The 22,867-nt window shown below is 52.2% G+C and overlaps 1 protein-coding gene across 1 annotated transcript in view; it reads right to left on the bottom strand.

Moving 5' to 3' along the window:
- Positions 1-22,867, bottom strand: part of LOC128812974 (hydrocephalus-inducing protein homolog) — a 70,686-nt gene that overhangs the window by 3,481 nt on the left and 44,338 nt on the right. Inside the window, exons 31-62 of the mRNA XM_053987704.1 lie at positions 22,254-22,375; positions 21,984-22,166; positions 21,473-21,619; positions 20,165-20,404; positions 19,703-19,907; positions 19,059-19,226; positions 18,591-18,755; positions 17,393-17,523; positions 16,826-16,954; positions 16,370-16,553; positions 15,768-15,909; positions 13,678-14,518; positions 13,042-13,200; positions 12,439-12,626; positions 12,081-12,263; positions 11,722-11,841; positions 10,300-10,459; positions 10,023-10,195; positions 9,668-9,866; positions 8,898-8,997; positions 8,221-8,320; positions 7,617-7,785; positions 7,099-7,337; positions 6,703-6,772; positions 5,872-6,076; positions 5,267-5,499; positions 4,550-4,693; positions 3,431-3,658; positions 2,742-2,850; positions 1,899-2,153; positions 1,411-1,553; positions 848-1,069 (exon numbers count right to left, since the gene is read on the bottom strand). Coding sequence (XP_053843679.1) covers positions 848-1,069; positions 1,411-1,553; positions 1,899-2,153; positions 2,742-2,850; positions 3,431-3,658; positions 4,550-4,693; positions 5,267-5,499; positions 5,872-6,076; positions 6,703-6,772; positions 7,099-7,337; positions 7,617-7,785; positions 8,221-8,320; positions 8,898-8,997; positions 9,668-9,866; positions 10,023-10,195; positions 10,300-10,459; positions 11,722-11,841; positions 12,081-12,263; positions 12,439-12,626; positions 13,042-13,200; positions 13,678-14,518; positions 15,768-15,909; positions 16,370-16,553; positions 16,826-16,954; positions 17,393-17,523; positions 18,591-18,755; positions 19,059-19,226; positions 19,703-19,907; positions 20,165-20,404; positions 21,473-21,619; positions 21,984-22,166; positions 22,254-22,375 — 6,056 coding nt within the window. The remainder of the gene's footprint in view (positions 1-847; positions 1,070-1,410; positions 1,554-1,898; positions 2,154-2,741; positions 2,851-3,430; positions 3,659-4,549; positions 4,694-5,266; positions 5,500-5,871; positions 6,077-6,702; positions 6,773-7,098; positions 7,338-7,616; positions 7,786-8,220; positions 8,321-8,897; positions 8,998-9,667; positions 9,867-10,022; positions 10,196-10,299; positions 10,460-11,721; positions 11,842-12,080; positions 12,264-12,438; positions 12,627-13,041; positions 13,201-13,677; positions 14,519-15,767; positions 15,910-16,369; positions 16,554-16,825; positions 16,955-17,392; positions 17,524-18,590; positions 18,756-19,058; positions 19,227-19,702; positions 19,908-20,164; positions 20,405-21,472; positions 21,620-21,983; positions 22,167-22,253; positions 22,376-22,867) is intronic.

Consider the following 22,867-nt stretch of genomic DNA (forward strand, 5'->3'; position numbering starts at 1 on the left):
GTAGATGGAGAACCCCAAGACTGAAGAGTTCTAGAAAGCACCTTTTTCTTCTTGTCTTAGGAGAAAGTGCTCTCCAGATGTCTTGTGTGGAGCAACAGCCACACTGCTGGGAGCTGGGGATGGGCATTTTGGGATGTGAAAGATCTCACTTGGAAAGTCTCCAACTGCAGATATTCTGATAGAAAAGAGGATGGTTTAGAGGCCTTAAAATGGTCCAGAAACTCAGAAAGAGCCTTCACCCAAGATGAGTGTGCGTGGCAATAGTGACAATAAAAGCAAGAGTCTCTGGAGATGATCCTTCTCCGGACTCCTCCATACTGTCATACCGTGCCTGGGCTACTCCATGATGAGACAGATATCCCACACAATACAGAGACCACAACCAAATTCTCTGGTATCCAGGCAGACAAAACTTGGAGTTCACCAGCATGTGCAGGAGAAGTGGATTTCTCTCCACTTTAAAAGAAGAGACAGAGTGCAGCAGACTTAACTCCTTGTTGGTGAAAAGGCACCAAATGAGATGAAGAAATTTCTGCCACCATAAAATGGGATAAAATCATAAAACATTGTCCCCCATTCAACATGGGCTGCAACACCTGTGCTCGTGGCACAGACTGATGGCTTGTGTGTGGCTGAAGGTCTCTTGTCAAAAGGCTTCCCCTTCTCGTGTGAGTGTGTCTGGTCACTGTGCATCCACCTCTCCCCTGGAATGCACTGCTGGTGAACCTCACAGCTGTCCAATGTCCAGAGGAAGCAGGAGCTGCTCAGCCAGCAGTGATGGTGTTATGGTGTTTTTTTTTTTTTTTGTAAAAGCTGGGTTGGCTTTCTTTGCCATTTTGCTTCTTACCTTCTCTATTTTAGGGAATTTGTCTCCCGAGTCTTTCCTGGTGGTACTCTTCCATGAGACAGTGCACATTCGGTCATCCCAGTCAGGAACCTCCCTTTGTGGCAGCTCAAAGTCGATCTTGGTCACCTTACATTTCACAAGGTGCCTCCTGAAGGTGGCTGGGACATCTGATTTCAAAGTCACTGTGATGTCCTTGGCACAGCCAGGATGGAGGTGTCCCACCTAGGGAGAATCAGGGAGTCAAGAGCAAACTGGAAGCACTGCCAAAGGCAGGACTGACAGCACAAGGGACTGATGTGGTGAGCAGCTGTGCCAGGAATCTGCACCTCAGAGTGGATTTATGTGAAGTTTGATAGACAAAAGTATGACCAGAAGGTGCCACCTCCCATAACATGAAGCCTTTTCTGCAAGGCTGGCAGCCTTGGCCCAGCCAAGCCAGCGACTGCCTCTCCTACATGGCACTGGAATGGGCTATCAGTGGTACGTGAGGACTCCCTGCCAGCTCCTGGGAACAGTAGGGCAGGGCTTGAGCAATGGGAAAAGGCAGAGCAGTCCACGCTCACCTTGGGGGAGAACTGGAATGGGGCGTCTGCCTCCCACTCAAAGCGCATGACCTTCCTACGGGTGTGGTTGGTGATGGTGAAGGTCCTGCTGCAGCGCTTCCCGACAAGACAGTCCCCAAACTGGAGGTGATTCATTCTGACAGCTGTTAAGGAGGAGAGCAAGGGATCTCAGCATGCAGGGAGCTCCACCTGCCCCCTTCACGTGAACAGACCCCTGCATGTTCAATACTTCCTCCCAGAGGGAGGAAGGCTTGGAGCAAGGAAGTTCCCCAGGCAGTTCCCCATCCCACCACCTTCAGGAAAACATCCTGACACATCCCCAAGCCAGCGACGTGCAGCACAGCACACACTGCTCTGCGTGCATGGCTGCCATGCCCACAGGACACCAAGTCCCGTGGGTGACAGCCCAGGCCTGGCTAGAGGGAGGACACACATGAGCAGACATTTTCCTCTTCCTTGCTCCACCTTGGCAGCTTCTCCTCTCTTACCATCAATGATGTCTTTCTTCAGACTGCTCTCAGCATTCCCCTCCGTTGTGTCTTCCTCTAGGCCATCGAGGGTGAATCCATCCTTGTGGCCTTCACCCACCAGCTCTACTAGGGTTTTGTTAGAGCACATGTCCCCCATGAAGAGACAAATCTCCCCTTCCAGACGTCGAGCCCGCGTGGGTTTGAAAATGACATCAAACTCTGTCGATTGCCCGCAATGCAGAAGGAAGAAAGGCTTCTTCGGGGGCTTGCTCTCTGCACAGCAATGGAAATCAGAGTTAAGTGATACAGCTGTACAGAGGAAATAGTTCCATAGGATATATGAGGAATAAGAGGTTGAAACCAGCTGCCTTCTAAGCACAGGTTCTATCCCCAGTGGTTCCAGACCCTCTTCCTATGTTCACAAGACTGCCACCTCCAGACACATCACCACTTAAGCAGCTTAACCGCAGGCTGATGCCCAGCCCTCATTCCATCTGCTTCCAGCCAGCTCCAGCCATATGCAAAGCTGAGCCAAAGAGTGCTTTTGGCTTCTGCTGGCTGTGTGCTCAAGGGCTGTGTCTGTTCAGGCTGGTACCTTCCCACTTGCAGCAAATACTTCAGAGGGTCCACTGAGGTACTGACAGTCCCCCACAACTCAACCCACCATGTCTAGAAGAACAGAAGACTTCCTACAACTGGCTAGGAGGAAACCCTGCAAGAAAAGCCCCAAGAAAAGCTTGGGGGACAGAGAGCCCGAGGAACGACACTGTGCCTAACATCTGGCTGCTGCTCAGAGAAGCCAAGAGCAGGGCACACGTTTTCCCTCCGTGCATGATCACACTTCATGGTTAATGAACTTACCGTTTCCAACGGAGTCCTCTTCCACATCTTCAGTGTGGAATATCCTGAGTGTGGAGGCCCTGCCTTTCAAGAAGAACGCTCCATGCTTATCCTCCAGGTGTAACATAAACTGAGAAAAGGGAACCCAGAGCACAACGATACTGGTGAGTACAGGATGGCACAGGGACTGACACCGCAGTGCTGCTGGTCCCGCATGGGAACCCAGCACCTCTCCCACTACAAACAGCACTTAGCACAAAAGTTAAGTCAAACCAGCCTAGAAAAAAGGGTGTTCAGAGGCATCTGGATAGAACTGACACAGAACCAAACAGGACAGAAAGTAATGAGTAGAAGGTAATGAAACCACATCTAAGTCTACTTAAAATGTAGTGAACTGGGAAATCACACGTGTCCATGAGAACAAAAGGTGACCTGAGATACATATATATATATATATATGTATGTATATAGATAGATATATAGATATATATCTCAAATACTTCCACCATCTTTCTTGTGTTCAACTTAAAGAAGAAAGACTGGATGGAAAATTTCCAAGAACTCCCTTCTTGGAGAACAGATGTCAGTCACTTGCTTAAAAAGAATTTCTGACACCTCTTCCCAGGTCTGCCATGTTTTCTGGGACCCGTCCCCTGTGCCACAAGCACTTGTTCCCAAACCAGGCCATCCCTTGAGCAGGTCCTCCTCACCTTGACAGGTATGCTGCCGTTGTTACGGATGACCAGGGGCAGCGTCTCTGAATCCCCCAGCCGGAGCCTCTTGAAGCGCAGCACGGCGTTTCCCCTCTCGCTGCGAGCACTCGGGCACACGACTGTCAGCTGCGGCTCGTGCCCCCTCCCGCTGATGGTGAAGGTCAGGGTTTGGGGTTTGATTTTCACAGAGCTGCAGGAGAGGCACAGAAACAATTTCAGCTGGCACTAACCCATTTCTCACTGGGCAAGCAAAGCAGCAAGGGCCAGAGTGTTTTCCCTGCCTGGTGCCCCTGTACCCCACAACACAGCCCCCCCACCAGCCTCTTCCCAATCCACTCAGGGCCATTGGCAAGAGGAATCTGCTCCAAAGAGCCAGAGCCTTCCACAATAACAGTTAAAAATAATTTCACTTAATTGAATCATGCACTACAGCAGGTAAATGAGGCACCAGATCAGATATGGAAAATCCCCTGGCTGCAGTGAGATGAGACTTATGCAACAAGCAAAAGCACAGCATGAAAGCAAGAAAGCAAAAATACATCATCGTCACCATCAGTAAAGATCATTTCCAAGAACAGTAAAAAAGCAATTGCTTATTAGCAGTTAGACTTTCCTTGTTCCAATTCAGCCACTAAAGGGTTGAGGAAGGGCAAGTCAAAGCCCCAGTACACAGGTCCCAGGGCAGAGGAACTAGGCTCCTCTTTCATACCAGCTCCAATCACTCCACAACAGCTTAATGAATGCCAGGTAATCACAGAGGATCATCTCATTTTACAGAAACAAAGAGGAAATTGTCACTGCTTACTTGCTGGTACAGAAACTGCTTCATCTAAGCCTTTGTCCTTGGAAACCCCCAGCTCAGCTGCAGCACATCTCAGTAACTTCTGGTTGGCCACCTAATTATTTGCCTGTCTTTGTAGTTCCTCATACAGGCTAAACCATCAGCCTAATTTTTCTTTTCTAAGAGTTACTGCCTCCCAGGTCATCTCATGCCAAGTACTCTGCCTAAGGCTACTGAAAGCATTAGTGCTAACAAGAGGTCTGTTCCTTCCCAGGGAAGAGGCAGCTATCAGTGAGGCCTCCCCCAATATTTCATAGGGTCAGTTACCCTTTTGCGATGACAAGGGAAGCCGTGAATGTGCAGTTGTAGTTCTGCTCATCTGGCGGGGTGAAGGTCACCGTAGCAATGGCATAAGATGAGCCAGGAACGGACATCTTGACTGGATCCAAATTGAAAATGTTTTTGATAGGGATTTGTTCCTTGGGGGAACCCAGAGAGCAATGTTAGGAGAAAACACCTTTCAACATGACACAGTTTTGTACATAAATGCATTACTGAGAACAGCCCAGGACAGTGTGTCTTCCTGCTTCCCTGGGCAGGCTCTCACCCTCCCAGGGAATGCTGCACTGTGTGTTTTGAGCGCTGGCAGCTGCCCCAGCCTATATGGGAGATGGGCACTGCATGGAAGACCCTGCAAATAACCTAGAACTGGCCTTCAAGGAGGAGGAAAAGCCAGGGAGCCTGAGGAAATGCTCTGCTTTAGCCCTGGCATGTCAGTTCATAACATCCCCTCTCTGCGTGTGCTTCCAAGAGAGGTTCAGAAGGATTCCATTCTCCCACTGAAGACCCAGAGGTGTGAGCCAAAGCCTTGCCCGAGACATGCAGAATTCCACACAACTGTTCCCTGGCTCTGCTGCTCTCCCCTGCAGTTTGACCTGCACTGAGCTAGCCTAGTCTGGGCCACAGGAAGCAATCTGGAAGCATCTGGAGACCAAAACAGGCTCTCACGCGGCCCTTAGAGGGTAACCACCACCTTGGCCTCCTGTCCTTACCTTTCCAGGCAGGGGTGTGATGGAGAGGACCACGTCACATGGCAGACTGCTCGCACTATAGATACTGAAATGAGCTACAGCCTCTTGCCCAACCAGAACATTGTTGAAGATGAATCTGTTCTCATCTCTGACAAACAGGCCCGTGCCTTTCACCGACTGCATCTTGTGTCTGAGGTCGGTGCTGCTGCAGATCGGGTACTCCTTGAAGATTAACGTGACATCCTCAATGAGTCCTGTGGACACACCGGAGGGATGAGCATGGAGAAGCCTCCCTGATGGGTTTATCTGGACCCTGCTGGCCTCTCAGAAGGCTTGATAAGCCCTTTCTGCCCGGGTGACTGCTAAACCCAGCCTTGGGTGGGGGAGCTGGCTGTGAGGATGGAGCTCAGTCAACCTCAGCCTTAGAGAGCATTGCTTTCCTTTTATCCTTCCATGCATCCCTCTCAGCCTGGGAGGGATGAGTCCAGTGGTGGACTTGAAGAGGGCTGGAACCTCTGAGGATTTTAAGGTGGGACACCAAGGCTAGCGTGCCTCTCTATCCAAGCAGCAAGTGTAGGTGCTGATCAGCAGCAGGTGTGACCAAGGGAACTGTGGGCAGTAGGTACCTGGGACGCAGGACTCGGCAATCAAGGTAAAGGGAATGCCGAGGGGATTGTCCTTAGGGTCTCTGCCCAGGATGTCAATGTAGAGCTGCTCCTCACATGTCCCCTCCTGCTCTGCAAGGCATTCCACTGTGATCTTCTGCTGGCCCCGGGGACGGATGGAGCCGGAGCAGGGGGACACCGTGAACATGCCAAGATTGAGGTGACCCTGCAGAAAAAGTTCCAGGAGAAGCTGATGGCTAATAGCTGTGCCTCGAGCACCCCAGCAAAGAGAATGTCCTGCCTTGGCCTCCAGCTGGGCCCAAGCACCCAGTCCCAGGGCAGGGAAGGATGAATCCATGGCCCAAAGGCAGCCCCAGGCTGAGAGCAACAAGCCAAGAGGAGCTGCAAATCTGTCCCAAGTGGCAGAGAGAAAGGAGTTTGAGTGTAAAGAATGAAGGTGGCAGCTCTGATCCTTCAATCTCCATAGGTAACACAGGAGAGCAGAAATAGCGGTGAGAAATGACGGGAGAGAGGTAGGGGACTGGGAAGAAGAAAAAGCAATGTTGTCTGAGCTCTGTGGACTGGGAGTTCAGTGGGGGATGTTTTTGCTTCTGTGGTGTTCACAGACCTATGCTGGCTCGCAGCTACCAAACACAGGACCTGCTCCCCTCTGTTGACCCCACAACTCCAGGTCAAGAGCCAGAGAACAGGACTGCCAGGGGGACTGAGCAGACACTGGACTCCATCCTGCAGACCACATCCCACCCTATGGTGATGAGCCCCCAGCCTGGGCACAGCAGCATCTTCTCATATCCCCTGCAGCAGCACCGCTGGGGAGCAGGAGTCACTCACCTGTGTCAAGGAGCTTGATTTCTTTGCTGAGTGCTTTGTAGGCGATGGAGCAGATTCCCCTTGCTTTGAACTGAGAGGAGAAAGCAGAAGTATCTGTCATGCTGAGCTCCCCTGCCTTTCTCTGAGGCCAAAGCTGGCCTTCCTCCTCACAGAGGAAAGCCTTTGTGCTCCTGATGGCTCCCAGAGAGCAGCCTGCAGCTCCCATTGCTGGACCGAGCAGCTCTATCACCAGCTTCATACTACACATGCGGATACCGAGGCCTTTTTCTGCCCCCTCTCCCCAAGCCAGGGATGCAAATGGACGATAGCCCAGGTCTCGTGGCTGCCTGCCACATACCAGCCATGGGGGGGGTTGTGCCTCCTCAGACAGAAAGGGTGGTGCAGGGCTTCTCGTACCTTTTGCTTTCCAATGCAGATGCCTCCTTGGGTGCTCGGTGGATGCGGAATTTGAAGCCGAGCATGCCTTTGTTCTCCAGCACGACAGTCTGGGTCTCCTTGGTGCCCTTGATCACGGCACCGAAGTCGATGGGTGAGGCAGGCTCAATGCTGTACTTGCTGTACTCAGCTTTTGCTGACACCATCACTGGGATGTTGGTGACAACCTGGCCTCCTTCACCTGAGCTGGCATCTATCACCTGTGTCCACAGGAAGGGTGGTAAAGAAAGCAAAGAGGCCAGCCTCTACCCCAGTCCCCAGCCTCCACCCCAGGCCTCCAGTGTAGCCCTCCCTGTTTAAGCACCTCCTCCAGAATCAGATTCTCAGCTCCACTTAGGAAGCCTCCCAAATGGTTTTGAAAGACTTTGTTTGTGTAAGCAGGAGAGAGGATTCTCCAGTTAAAGGTGTCCGTTAGACACCTGTCCTGTTTACGCTCCCAAAACACCGTGTGATAACACAGCCTGGCCCAGGCAGCTCACCTGGCAGTACAGGATGGGCTTGTTCTTGAGAAGGATTTCACTTGTGGGGTGGAAGAGTATCTCAATATTCACACCAGGCTGGGAGGCAGTCAGCATGCCTGACTGAGGCTCAACAGTGAAGTAGGATGCCACGTTTTGCATCCCGGGAACTGCACCCTTCAGCGTGAAACTGGGGAGAAAGAGAAGGAATGGAGATCTCTGCAGTTAAAAATATAGGTGCCACCAGCACAGCCAGGACTTTGCATAGGACCAGAAAAAAAAGGGAGAATCCAGCTCTGCTCAGGGAATCCTGGATCTTGACAGAGAGTGCAGACAATCACAATGTTACTGCAAGAAACCTTGACATTGAAATTTTTTCATTCACTTCTTTACAGAGTCTCAGAAAGATAAAGGAGGTGACCATCCAAGAAAGTCAGTGCAGCTGAGCTGTGAAGAACTGCTGGTTTGGGGCTGGATTCTCTGGTAGAATAATTGAGATTAGAGAGCCCAGGTTTTGTATTTACCATGAGGTAGCCAGCATGGAAACAGATTCTAGCCATTGACAGAGGGAGAATGCAGGCCTGGGAACCCAAGGAAATGCTCACTACCAGGCAGCTGGACTCACCTGTACTCAATGTTGTATACCCCTTTGTTCTTTAGCCTCAGGACTTTCTTCACATTATCCAGGACATTAATGGTTCCAAATTCCAAGCTTCCATCTGAACCTGCAGAAAAGCCACAGAGCGAGGTCAAACACGGTATTTGTGAGCTGCTGCAGAATACAACAGGCCACAAGCTACATGGAGGTCTCGGCACAAAACCCTTTCCAGCAAGTTTCCATTCTTGGAAGTGTTTTCCAGCTACTTGTCTGCCCTTTCTCTTCTCACTCAAAATATCTGCAGGCTTAGTAGCTAAGGAGCTCGGCTCCCATTTCCTCGCTTCCAAGCACAAATCCAATTACTTTATATGTTGTGCTGAGCCTGTGGGCGTTGCCAACTGCCTGTTCACATCACTGTTATTTCAAAGCCCCCAAATCCAATCTGCACATGAAGCTGCACACTTCAAAGTTCAGAGGGGAGAGACTTAAGGCTGTCAGTTCCCTGACAATGCTTTATTTCATGCAGGTTGCAGGGTACGTGCTTTGTGGCATGTATCCATGCCATCCTTGTATCCCATCCCATCCCATCCCATCCCATCCCATCCCATCCCATCCCATCCCATCCCATCCCAGTGCTTTGGTCGCCCACCTCCCAAGGTAATGCAGTGCACCTGGACTGCTTTGTTTGGGAGGCATCCACTGACCTTTGGGCATGTCAATGCTCAGAGAAACCTCATAGACCTCTGCAGAGATTTTGATGTTTTCAGCCTGAACAATCCCCAGGACATTTTCTGTATCTGAAACCTGAGGCAGCAAGAAACAAACACTGTTCAGATTATTCTTTTGGTAGGCAGCCTGAAAGTCCTTGTCTCTGCTGGCTGCTTCCCTGTGGCCTCCCTGGCTTCACAAGCGTTGGCGGACTCCCAAGCTTTGCTAACCCGTTCCTCTCATGGGCTGCCCCAGTGGGATTCTCCTGCAGTAAAAAACCCTATCAGCCCAACTCTGCACTCCTACAGCAGGGAATGCTGCTGCTAAAGCATCCTTGGGAGGCACAGGGGTGTAAGAACAAGCACAAGAAGTGTGAGGTGTCTCAGAGCAGGTGGCATTGACAACCCTCTCTAATCACCTAGCCCCCTCTCTGAAATGCAGCCCCTAAACCATGGGGAACAAAATCCCACAGGGAGAGTTTGTTGCACTATGCAAGAGCTTCAGACAAAGTCCAGGAGGAATGTCGAGATCACGCTGCAGTCTGTACAACCAGACAACAACCTTCAACCATTCACAGGGACAAGGTGGTTGTGGTACAGGCTCAGGATGCAGTGTCTGGTTATCTGGGGGGATGTGGATGCACTGCACGTTCTGGCAAACGCTGTGCAGAGGCAGAAGTTGGGGTCACAGCACCCTTGTGTCTGTCAGGTGCAGCTCTTCCTGACCCTGTCCCTAGGAGCACACGGCTGCTCACAGTCCCTCTCACCTCTAGTCGGAGGGTCTTCTTAATGCTGCCAATCTGCCTGGCCTTGAAATGCACTGCCACTTCAAACTCTGAGCGGGGATCAATGGTGCCTTTATCTTGGGACAAGGAGAAGTCCTCAGCAAGGTCATCCAGCCCATTGAGCTGCCAGGCCATGGGCAGCAGGTTGTCGTTTCTCAGGACCAAGGTCCTGCTGTCAGTCCTGCAGAGACAGGAAGGCACTTGGCATCAGCTGCTGGATGCTCACACCAGCCTCGCCACTGAATGCAACTTGGAGCAGCTCCATCCGTGCCCTGGAAACCAGAGTCAAACGTTTTCTCTTTGTCACAAGTTCTGGAGTGCTTGTGGGATGACTGACCTGTGCAGAAGCAGCTTGCCAAAAGACAGCTCCAGGGGGCTGACCTCCAGCTTCACGTGCACCCCATGGCAGCACAGGCTGAAGACCACTGGGTCCGGGTTCTTCCCAATGCTGCAGATGAGTTTGTCTTCCAGGAAGCCAGGGGAAGTGGGGTATGCCCAAATGGTCAGCTCCTGGACCCAACCCCACAGGAAGAAATCAAAGAGCTCTAGGTGTGAGCAGGAGGAGCAGCCCTTGGGCACTTCCACGGTGCCTGCCCTGCCTGCCCTTCTCCTACCTGCTTCTCCTTTGGTTTCAGTGCCATGCTGGGAGGGTCCAAAAGGAACGTCTCTGCTTTCCCATCATTCTCAAAGGAGAACTGGACCTCTACGTCCATGGGGGAGTTGTTGAGGATGGTTATATTCTCCGAGTTGCCGGGACAGTTCTGGGCCTTGTACCTGTCCAGAAAAGGGGAAAAGGCTGCAGAGCAGACTGTTGCCTTTGCCACACACCGAGGAGAGCACCGTGTGCACCCGAGGAAGTGGTGCTGGAAGACCCTGCTCTAACAAACAAGGGAGGGAAATGGATCCCAGTCAGGGGCATGGGCGTGTGCTCATCCGTGCTTTACTCTGATGCCTTCCCCTGGACTTGGTGCCTCCAGCCCAGAAGCCTGATGATGCTCAGGCCACTTCAAGAGTTTTTAATACAACGTAAATTCAAAGGTGCCTAGAAAAATAACAGTACACCAGGCACATGAGTTCTTTTCCCTTCTTCCTTGGGGTGCCTTCCCTGCAGGGTATAAAGAAAGGCTTTTGGAAAAAGAGTTTAGCTAATCTCTTTCATAAAAGTCATGAAACTGCTTTGGATTTCATGGGTTAGCTCAAAGTCTGAGAAAGAAATATAAAGCATCAATTCCCAAGAGGAATGCAAAAAGATAACAAATGACCCTTCTCTCAGGTGTGGAAATGACTTTGGAGTGCAAGGGTTAAAGAGGCAAACAGAAATCCCAGACCATCCATCAACTTGGCTAAAGATTGTCTGTTTTCTTAAACTATTTCAATTTCATTTCCTTGGGGTGTCAAAGTAGACCTAGCCCTCCAGAACTCCCATGGAGACAAGAACTTAATGTGAATTTTTTTTTTTTTTTTTTTTTTTAAAGCAACAGTAAAAGTAGAAGTACACAATAGCTTCAATGGCAACGTGTTTAGGCAGACTTTATCCAGCAATGAGGATGCAATGTCATTACAGGAAAATTTAATTCTTGCTGTACGTCCCCCCCGACACCCACTGGCAGGTCAACCATAAAATCTTATTCATAATTACAGATTAATGAAAGGTTTACAAAACCATCTACAGAATAATTGCTCGATCAGGCTACCTGCAGAGCTCAAAGCACTTCAAAAACCCCGCTAAAGTTCATTTCCTATGGGTTGAAGCTGACATGTGGGGGGACACAACAGTTGTCCCCCAAGTCACCTTTGGACTGGCAGCAGCATGCGGCTCTGGCCACCAAGGTGGCCACCAAGGCACCCACTGGGCAGGCAGAGCAGCTCCGCCAAGGCTCATTTGCCTATATCTGCTTAGGTTCACACATCTGTGGTCCTTCAAACCCATGTGTCTCCCAGGACTCTGCCGGGGACTGCCCTGGGTTGTGCCACCAGGACAGCCTGTCTCTCCAGGTGTGCCCAGAAAAGTACAAGGCCCAGCAGGGAGCACATACCAGTCTCTTGATTTCCCACACAGCAGCGGCCCAAAGTGGAATTGCTTTGTGCTCTCAACATATTCCTTGAAGATGATTTCATCTTCCTCCATGGTCTCCCTCCACTGTGGAAACACCACCCTGGGCAGGAAAGTGGGGAAGGAGGAGCTATGAGATGCTCCAAGCAGGAAATGTAGTCAGAAAGCCATAACCCTTCCTGCAGGCTGAGGTACCATCTGCCTTCCCAGCTCCCAGCACAGGAGGAGGTGCTGGGTGACCTCAGGCAGCACGATCTGCCCAGGCCAGAAGCCCCAAGGGGCAGCCCTGGCTGTGGTTCAGGGGCAGCTGTGGTGTGGGAGGCTGCCAGGGGCCAGCCTTACCGTGGGTTCTGGCTGATGCTGGGGTACAGGCCGGTGCCACGGCAGGGCAGCTCGTACTGGCGCTTTGTCTGCACGAGCTCAAACCTCAGTGTCTGCTCAAACTTCCCTGGCTTTTTGGCGGAGAACTGGACCTTCAGTTCCACCTCACCGTGGGCAGGCACTATCCACCGGTACCGTTTCAGCCTGGCAATTAAAGAGGAGGCTTACAGACGCTGCTGAGGAGCAAACGAAACAAGGAGGGTGCACTCGCCGTCCCACGGAGGCACTGGCACGGGGTCGCTGTGGAGCTGGGGATGATGGACCTTGTTTGGCAAGAGGACCAAGAAGGAGAGGCATCGCCTCCTCCCGTGCAGCTCACCTGAGGAATTCTGTGGGGACTGAGGCACTTTCCAGTGTACTTTTGGATCTTGTTGCAGAGGAATCCCGGGGACTTTCTGTTCTCCGTGTGGAGATCTGCTTCTCCTTTGCAGAGCTGTCTCTGCTGGCTGCTTTACCTGTCTTTGGTCGGCCCTCGGCAGAACTGCCCTTCACATCAGGGGCCTTGGCCTAAGGGGAGAGAGAAAAGGGAGGGAGAGGTGAGCCCTGAGACATCCCTATCCTGGAAAGCAAACTGGGGGTTTGTTCACCAACGGAAGAGAGAATAAATAAATAAGTCCACCTGCCCATGGACTTGGTCTTCCTTGTTGGTGTTTGTTTTGCCTAGGACACTCCCCCTCACTCAGACCCTCTCCTCAAAGGAAGTTGATGGTTTTAAGTGATTTTTTTCCCCTCTTGTCTTACAGAACTGCTGTGTCTCCAGCAGAGCTGTCTCTTTTGTCCCATCCCTGACAGAAAGGAGACCTCCAGACACAGGGCCCCATCACATCTTCACTACCTCTCCACCATGATCCTTTTCCATCCAACCTGTCCCCCATGTCCCCATCTAGCCTGGTCCCTGCCCTGGCACCACTGGAGCACCCACCAGACTGTCTTCCACAGCAGCACCTCCCGGTGCCACAATGGCGAAGGGCTCCACGCGCTCTGCAGAGGCCAGCCGCTCCTCTGGGTACTCGACTATGGAGAGCACAGCAGCAGGGGGCAGGGGAGGCCCGTCGGGATGCAGTCCCACATGTTGCAGCACCTAAAACAGAAGAGAAAACCCTGCTTATACTTCTGTCACCTTCATCCTCACAACTCCTTCTTTAAAGGCACTGAGCTTCTGACAAGGGGGTTTTTAATTTACATGAAGTACAAGTGCTTTGTTATGCCCAGTGGGGTGAGCAAGCTCCAGAGCAGAGTCAAGAGCTACAAGCAGGACCGGGAGAGAAACCTCCCAAGTGACTCAGCTGAAGAAAACAATGGCTGTGAGCTGCCCTGTCCTGGGGCCGTTTATGACTTCCAGGCTGGGAAACTCTGAACAGATGGGATACTTGTACACAGAGCACTCCCACTTCCTGCCCATCTGAGGGATGGTGATAACTTCCCCATCCACACAGATGATACAGAGTCATTGTGGAACATCATCAGGGACCTGGACAAGGCTCTGTGCCATTATCACACAATGCTCCAGGGCCCAAGACCACGACAAGCTCAAGATCTGAGCCTCGCAGGGTGTTACCTCGTCTTCCGTTGGCAGCGTCCCATCCCTCAGGATCTCCCTGATCGTGGCCTTTGGATCTGAGACCTGGATGTCCAGGCACGGCACCCCGACATGCTCGTCTCTGACTGCCCCCTCTGCAACTTCGCTTTGCATCTCCAGCTGAGATGACTGAAGACTCCTTTTTTGTTCAGGCTTCTCCACCTTCTCCTGAGGCTTATTGGTCTTCTGACCTTTCTTTACAGGTGAAGACTGGGAGTTGTTTTCCTTTGGGATCACAGGTAACTGCATGGTACCCTGAACCCTGTCCCAGTAGGAGGAAAGCTCTGCAACGTTCTGCTGTGATGACTCATAGATCTGAAACCTCAGGATCAAATTCTCCATCTCAGATAGGTCCTCTGGGATTTTGGTTTCCCCCTTCTTTGGGGCCTTTGGTTTCCCCTTCTCTGGGGCTTTGGGTTCCCCCTTCTCTGGGATTATGATTTTGCTCATCCTCGGGGCTTTGTATTTCCACTTCTCTGGGATTTTGGTTTCCTTCCTCTCTGGGGGTTTGGTTTCCTTCCTCTCTGGGGGTTTGGTTTCCTCCCTCTCTGGGGGTTTGGTTTCCTCCCTCTCTGGGGGTTTGGTTTCCTCCCTCTCTGGGGGTTTGGTTTCCTTCTTTTCTGGGATTTTGCTTTCCTTCTTCTCTGGGATTTTGGTTTTCCCCTTCTCTGGTTTTGGAGGTTGCTTCCCCACAGAGACACCCTTCTTTTCCTTCTTCCGCTTCTCTTCCTCCTTCTGCCTCTCTTCTTCCTTCCGCCTCTCTTCCTCCTCTAAGGCTTTTGCCTCCTCCTCAAGCTTTTGAGCCAGCTGCTTCAGTTGCCTTCAGCAAACAAAATAGAAAACATGACTGAGAGTCACCACCAGACACTCGGGCTCACTAGTCCTCGCTGGCCCTGCACTTCATTCCTTGACCCTGAGGCCAGGCAGAACCGTGAGACCATTTCCCTGAGTTTTCCTCAACCCACAGAGGTTGGGAACATCCCAAGTGAGGGGATTGGTGGAAGGGGACCTCCAGGACCAGCCAAACCTAAGCCTTGCCATCATAAGGTCTTGACTGTGCAACCTCCCTCTTAAGGCACAGCCAGACACCTCCAGCCCACTGCCAAAGGCTGATCCACCAGCTCTCTGTGCTGATGCCTGAAAATGCCCTTTGTCTCTTTGATTTCCCAGTTTAAAGCAGATCACAAATTGCTAACGTCTGCTTATCCCTCCTACAATTCTTACTCAGCTCATTCAGCCCCCTTCTCCCTGGGCATAGCCTGCTCCTTAATGAGACCAATCCTATCAGTCAGAAAGCAAAGGCTGCAGAAACTCCTCTCCTGCAAGACAGGCTCTTGTCAGCCAGATTTCCTGCTGGAACCTGCTGTGACTGAGGCAAACTAGTGCTGTCTGCCATGGAAGCTATTTGAAGCAGCCCCCTCCGTCTCCTCCCCATGAAACCAACTTCAGCCTGGGCTGAAGGAAGTCCTGATACACAGGCTTGCTTCAAGCAGCCTCCCCTCCCAGCTGCACACTTTGCCTGAGCTGGGCTGCCTTGCTGGAGCAGAGCTTCTCCTGTGCTTGCCTACTGCTGCAGCTGAAGGGGAGCCTGAAGGACGTGAGCTTTTATGGGTGGTGTCCCACCATAAGGAGAACCCTGGCAGATTGGCATTGCAAGGACTTCATCTGTGGCAGGACCAGGATCCAAACCAAGGTTTGGTCTGTGCCCCACACCTGCCCATACCACAATCCCACAGTTTTGGTGAAGGGAGATGATGAAGAAGGTGCCAATCGACATCATGGACTTAAAGACACTTCTGCAGGCAGTGCCAAGGCAAGCCCAGAGCCCAGGTCCCTGCAGGCAGCATCTAAGCCAGGAGGGCTCACCACTAAAATAGAGAAGAAGGAACTTCTTCTCAACAGAAGAAGGTCCTTCTTCTCTTGGGAGCCAGGGAGCTAAGAGTGGCCATCCCTGTGTTGCTTCCGGCCTTTGCTATCCAACACCTCTGAGCTCAGAGTCCTTGGAGCAGGGAAGCCCTCCAGGGACAATGACCCACGGAAGAGCAGTAACCCATGGAAGGCTTACTCACCTCTTCCTCCGTATGCGCGCCCATTCCAGGAATATTTTATCCACTTCTGCTTTCTTCTTCTCAGGGAGGGCGTCATACTCATCCTCAGTCATTTGCAATAAAGGTTTTCTCTTCCTCTCAATAGCTTTTTCCCACTGCAGTTCTTTATCACAAACCAGAGGAGAAACCATGAGTGACTGCAAACAGACCTGGGTGCTCTGGGTCAGCTGCAAGGATTCACAGCTTTTCCTGACCCAGCCTGTCATACCAGGAGATATTGGGGAGCTCATATCCCTGCTCCAAAATTCAGACAATCCCCCAAACTATGGCCAGGCAGTGAGGTCCTGGGCTTTGCCTGGCTTAAGTGCAACAAGGCTGAGGAGAGTTGTTTGTCACTGAGCTACAGTAGCTTGCACTTGTGCCCAAGCTTTTATGTCAGACATTAAGGTGAGTCTTAAAACCTCCGATCTCCTGCAACTCTGAGAGGAGTGCTGGTTACACTGAGGCAGAAGGTGGAAAGATTAATAAAAACATTTCTTACAAGCTCTGCTGCAAACCCAGATACACAGAGATAAGGTTGAGGGCTTGAGAAAGAAGATTTGAGAGGGACGGAGATATCTCACCTTTCTTCTCTCTTTCAGCTTCAACCCTGGCTTTCCAAGAAGCATAATCCTGATGCAGGTTCAATATGAAGATGTGATGACGATTTTTGACAGCTTTGAGTACACAGAGAAGAGAAGATTCCAGGCTGCTTGCAAAGAGGCTTTCCAAGCCATCAAAGACCACTCCCTTGTAGCAGTCTTTACACTGTGAATAAAGGGAAGAGCAAGTCAGCCATTGCACGCGGGGGGCTCGCAGCTGCACCGTAAACCCAGATGTCACCAGCTATCCTTGTTCCAAGAGCAGCTTGGATCTGTCCTTAGGCTCTGCCAACTAAGGTCAGCTGCAACTTGCCCCAGGGCTCCCTGCACACAGTCCAGGATCCTCCAGCAGCACGTACAGACCTCCTCCTCTCCGAGTTGTACGCCAGTGCTGTCTCTCCGGAGCAGGAATGTCTCCTTTTCCCCCACCCCACACACCTTCAGCCTCTCACTGAGGATGTCCACCAGCAGGTCCTCGGGCAGCACACAGCTCAAGCAGTTCAGCTCTTCCCCATGACTGCTGCTGATGTTCAGCTGCTGCGGCGCAGGAGCAGTGGAAACTGTGAACTGCAATGTGAACCATTGTAAGGAAAAGAAACCACGGTGGAAAGCCCTGAACAACTCCCACTGCTGGGCTTGGAGCTGGGGCTCCTCCCTGGTGGAAACTAGAACAACCCTGCAGTGCAGGCTGCGGGCTCCAGGGGATGGTCCTGGAGGGCCCATGCCTTGGGCAGCAGACAATGCCTTGGGCTTGCAAGCCCCCAGTGCAGCCTCCCAGCACTTTGCTCACTGCCTGCAGCCACACTAGCCAGGACTGCACTTTGCCAGCAAACCATTGAGAGCCAGTGGAGCTGTCTGCCAGAGCACATTCCCAGCCCAAGTCACGGCACTATGGACCCACATACCAGGCCCTGGCTGGCACAGAGCCTCCACTGTAAGCAGCCCCTGCCCATCTCAAAGACAATGCAAAGGTCCCAGACATCAACCAGGGCAGATCATGTTTACCTTGGTGTCCTTTTTGTCGAGTTTGCTGCCTGGCTCCTTCTTCTTTTGTGCTGAAGGGGTCTTGCCTTTGGCATCCTTCTTGTTGATTTTTTCCCCAGAGGCTTCTTTATTCTTGGTCAGAGACTTTTCACCTGCACAGGGGACAGATGGCTCAGAGGGGCTTTGGAAAGCAAGCAGGCACCTTTCACTGCAATGGGCACAACCAGACTTTTCCCCAGTCTGCTGGGCACTGGGAGCACTGTTTCCCAGAAGCAGCTCCTTCCCTTCTTCTCTTACCAGCAGGTAAAGCACACCATCCCATATTTGATTTTAAAGCCAGCGCTGTGTCCCTCCTAACAACTGTGCACGCAGGCGACGCTGCTCGCACAGCAGTTCCCCTGCGGATCGAGCCAAAGATTCGTCCTCCAGGAGCATTGTTGCCATAAACTGCACCCATCCTGCATTCTCATGTGGAGACCTGCAGCCCTGCCCCACTTGCATCACCTGTCTCCACTGAAGCTAAATCCTCCTGTGGGAAAAGCCCAGCTGGGACCCAGACTCTTCTCCCTTCCACCAGCTCCCAACCCAGCCAGGTTCAAAACTGAGCAATGCAAAACTTCCCCCTGCACCGAGCCAGGTCTGGCCTCACCCTGCAGAGCTCAGGGTACCAACTGCCCAGGAAGTTTCGTAGAAGTCTCCAGTCTCACATAGAGAACAGCCCAACATGCAGGAGCTGTGTAACCTGACAGTGGGCATAGGTAAATCTCTGGAGAAAAGAGCTCATCTGGAGCATGTCTCTCATTGGAAATTCCTCTGGGAGGCTGTCCTTCCCTTCCTCTCGTTTGCGAGGTTACACTCATAGTCAGTCCTCTTGTGCTTAATGAGCCACTTCAGAAGGTTTTTTCCTTGTGCATGAGGAGCAAGCTCAATTCAGCTTTGAGGAAATATAAAATATTTGGGAAGGAGACAGGCATGCTTCACCACCCCTAGAAAAACGAACATGTGCCCAGAATGGCAGCAAAGGGGGCTCTAAAAGAACCTCTGACTGAGCCCTTCCAATTGATTTCCTTTTTTTGTTTTGTTAGGCTAGCCAGTGATGCACTTCAGCCATGTTCCCCTAAGAGACCCAAGGACTGAAAAACTGCTGCTCTGAGTAAGCAGAAGTGGACAGTCATGGTGGGTTTCTCAAGCACTGGCTCTGGGTCCTTGCCAGCATTACCTTTGTCTTTGTCTTTTGTCTCCATGGCAGCCTTGGTGCAGAGCTCCCGGGCACAGAGCCCTGCTGGGCTCCCATCGTTGGCCATGGCCTCTTTCACCACGGTGTCAATGGACACGTAAGCAGCATCATAATACTGACACAGGCCTGCTGCTATCTCTGTCTTTCCTGAGAGAGAGAGGGGGACTGCTTGGTGACACTGGCACAGGAGGCACTACAGGGACTACAGGCCCTGGAAAAATCTCCAACAAGATTTCAAAGTTAAAAGGGCAGTGGGACAGCAAGTGTCCCTCCAGGGGAGGCCATGGGGGAGGCAGCTGCAGCGTGGGTACAAGCTCTGAAGTCTAGAGCCAAGAGGATCATCTCCATGTCCTGTTCAGCTGAGGAGTTTGCCTTAAGCACCATGGCCCACCAGGATGCGTTCCTCCTGCTTGCCCCTCTCCCTGCAGCCCTGGGATGCAGCTGACATACCTGTCCGGGGTGGCCCATGGAGGATGACAACAATCCCTCTGTGCTGCTGCGCTTCACGCCTCTCTGAAGACGGGTCAATGCCCAGGTGGCGCATGACAGCCCGAGAGATGGGACTGCCAGTCACTTTCAGCATGGACTCAGGACAGAATGTGAGAGTCCTGCGATGTGCTGCAGTGCAAACCAGGGGGAAAAGTCAGCCTCCTGCCGACATTTGATCCTCACCATCCTCCCCATCTCCTCAGATCCCAGGAAAGGAGACTTGGTGAAAGCAAGATGAGCTTGTTCTTTTGTTGCTAGGAAGGTGCAAATATAAAAGAGCCAGTGATATTAGACCTAGTCCTGCTGGCTGAGGAACTGCTCCAGTCCTAGTCTTTGTGGCTAAGGGACACAAGGGAATATCCTGATTATTTCCCCAGTCTATAGCAGGCAGATAGGAGCTTGCTTTGTCTACACTCAGGGTTGGTAGAGGATGCCACAGCCCTTCAGCCAAGAGTTCCTCCACCAAGCTGGGGAACAGGCAGCTGCTAAAAGCATGGGCTTGCCCTGGAGAGCAAGGTGACAGAGAGTTCAGGGTGTATGGGCTGGAGTCCCAGCTGTGACCACAGTCAAAACAGACACCGCCAAACCCTCACTGTTTTTCTGACCTGGTGCTGCCTTGCCCTTGGCCTTGGCCTCAGCCTCAGCCCTGGCCTTGGCCTCTGCCATGGCCTTCAGCTCTGCCTGTTGAGCCTTCGGCCTCCTCTGTGCTTCATGGTCCTCCAGCACCTCTGGGGGCAGCGTCTCACCCACGGCACGTGGAGGCATAAAAAAACACTTTTGATACTCGGACCCCACTGCCATCCGCAGGATCTGTGTGTGTAGGGAAGAGAAGCCATATGCAAGATTCCTTTTCTTGCCTTTCATCACACAGACTCAACAAACCCATTTTCTGTCTCCTCCCTTCCTCCCAACAACATGAACTCTTTAGTTTAGGTCCTCCCACAGCATGTCAGCAGAGTTGGCTTTGCCCTGGGGATTGCCTCCATCTCCCTGGCACAAGCCTGGGAATGCTGCAGTGCTGTGAAGCTTGGGCAGCATGCACGTGGGGACCCGATCTGCCTTCTCACCTTCTCCTCCTCAAGGTACTGCTCATCAAAATCCAGGGAGTAAAACTCAATGGGGAAGTTGCATGGGTTCTTCACCACCACTGTGGCCTCCAGCCCATCACTGTCCACCAGCATCCATCCCATCTTTAGTGCTGGGGGGCTGAACTCCAACCGTGGCTCCAGACCTTCTCCTGAGAGGTGCAGCTTTAAGTGACTGCTGCTCCCACAAATGTTAAGCTCCAGCTCATTCCTGTAAGAGCTCTGAAAAGAGGAAAGTGCAGAAAACACATCCATGAAGTCCCAGGTGACAGGACCCCAAATACCACAATGCTTGCCCCAAGGTCAGGGTGTTACCAGTCCCTCCAAGGTGAATGGAAACTTCTGCTAGGGACTACAGCATCTGTAGTAGTCTGGGTCTGAGTAACTGGGATGAATCCTGGTGTGCACTGTAACTGGGTATTTGGTAGTAGATGGATGTACGACGGACTGTCAGGTGTTTTCACCTGGTCACGCAGGAGTGCAACGCTCATGGGAAGGGCCCTCGGGGTTACAGTGTCCAGACACAGTCCTGGCACTGCTGCATCAGGCAAACACCAGCTCCAGGAGAGAGGCAAATGAGCTCTCGCTGGCTAGAAATAAGGCTCATCTTCTCTGCTTAGTGCTCGGCTCTGGTCAAAGCCAGACAGAAGATGGTTACATCTCTTGAGCAATTAAAAGATCCCTGGGACTGTTTGTGGGCACAGAAGCACTTGTGTCCATGCTGGTACACACTGCCAGTTTCCGAGACCCAGCGGTCACAGGTAAACTACTTTTGGGAATGCTCCATCCTTTAAGTTGAATCTCCAGCTGCATGGCAATGTGCAGGCAGGCCAGAGCCCCAGGGACTGCTGGCAGCACACCACTATAGGAGACTGTCCTGCCATGCCCAGGAAGGTGTGTGGTGGCTGTTTTGTCTGTCAGTCCTGCAGCAGGATGAGCCCAGACTGGCCATTCCAGGATTATCCTCTGTGAGTGGGCAGCTGCTCTGCACCAAGTGTTGCAGCTGCAAACACAGCCAGGCAAGGGGGAGGCTGAGGGGAGCTGGACACATCCCCCCCATGTGCTGAGGGGCAGCCTCAGAGCCCTGGTGCTCTCTGTACAAGCTCCCTGCGGGCATTTCAAGCACATCTCATGGGAGTGCTCTGTGTGCTGAACTGAGCCACGCAGAGTACGGGACTTGCAGAAAGCTCCCTGTGAAGGCAGAGCTCATACCACCTCTGCACCACACTCTCAGGCCCTCATTTCCAGATAGCCAGACAGGCTTCCTGGGCTGACACCTGCCAATCTCACCTCCGCCTCGGGTGTAAACTGGATTTGCAAGTTCTGCCACTTTCCTGCACCAAGGGTTCCTTTGGAGGGCGTCACTTCAAAGGGACAGGGCTCATCCTCCAGCGCCTGCCGCTTCTGACGTACTGTCATGTATTTGAGGTGATTGTTCTGGGCACAGAAAACAATTGTGTGAGGTCTCCTCGTGCTCTGAGACACTGCTACGGTGCTGAGAGCACCCACAGCCAAACCAAGTGTGGCCCCAAAGCCCAGAGCTGGAGGGAAGCCCTGTAGACAGGGCAAGCAGATAGGGAACTACTGTTGTCAGAGGAGGAGGAATGGGTGAAGATGGCAGAAAAGCAAAGCATCAGCTAATGGAACAGGTCCAGGCAAACCAGCCTTGATCCAGACCCTCATAAGCTTCCTCAAACACGCTGTAGACCCAAGTGCTCAGCAGCCACAGGACCAGAAAGGGCAAGAGTCACAAAGAAAACCCAACCAAGAAGTTACGTGTTCAACATCGCCTGTGCTTTACCTTCGGAACACGCTCGATGGACCATTTGCAGGCTACTCGGAACCAGTTGTAGAGTCGGATGGTCTCGACCTGGCACTGCCCAACAAGGATGTCAGAGAAGTGCAGTCTCTTCTTGGAGAGGTCGAGCGACATTTCAGACACAGTGGCACGGAGGCGGATGTTATACGTGGGGCCTTTTGTCACCTGGAGAAGGACAGAGAATTCAGTGGAGGGTGCAGGTGACATCTGCTGCTGTGCCCAGCCTGCTGCCTGTCCCAAGAGTTGTGGTACCTTTATGGGCAGCAGCACATCCACGTCACGCTGTGGCTGGTGGGCACTTTCAAAGCGCACTTCAAACTCCACGGTGTGGTTGGGGGGCAGGTCCTCCATCTTGTTCAGGTCCACACTGAAACCTTGAACAGATGAACACAAAGCAGCTGAGATAGACACGAAACACAAAATGTGCATAAGCACGTTAAAGCCTTACAGGTGTCCTGGCTGAGAGGTCTGGGGAAAGCCCCACACCGTGCTGTGACCTGGACAAAAACTTAAGAGTGCTCCTGAACACCCCTCAGACACAGTGAGCACAGTGTGATGGAAGCGCAGCCTTGCCTCAAGGCCTCTTATGGAAGCCTCTTTTGATCCACCTGAGGATCTCACAGGCTGTTTCCTCAATAAAGGCTGAATACAGGAGCTGTGACAGTGTGAACTCCAAACAAAGCACTTCCAAAACACAGCAGAACCCACTGGTTGGCAAAACAAGCCCACAGAGTGCCCAAAGAAACTTGATGCTCGTGGGAGCCAAGGGCAGAAGATGCTGAGAGGTGACCAGGGTGATGAGCCCATCTGGCCCCTGCACAGAAGCATTAGGGCAGTCACAGGCAGACCAGGTCCCTGGGCATGGC

Source organism: Vidua macroura, chromosome 11, assembly GCF_024509145.1.
Source record: "Vidua macroura isolate BioBank_ID:100142 chromosome 11, ASM2450914v1, whole genome shotgun sequence".
In the NCBI taxonomy this organism is placed as follows: domain Eukaryota; kingdom Metazoa; phylum Chordata; class Aves; order Passeriformes; family Viduidae; genus Vidua; species Vidua macroura.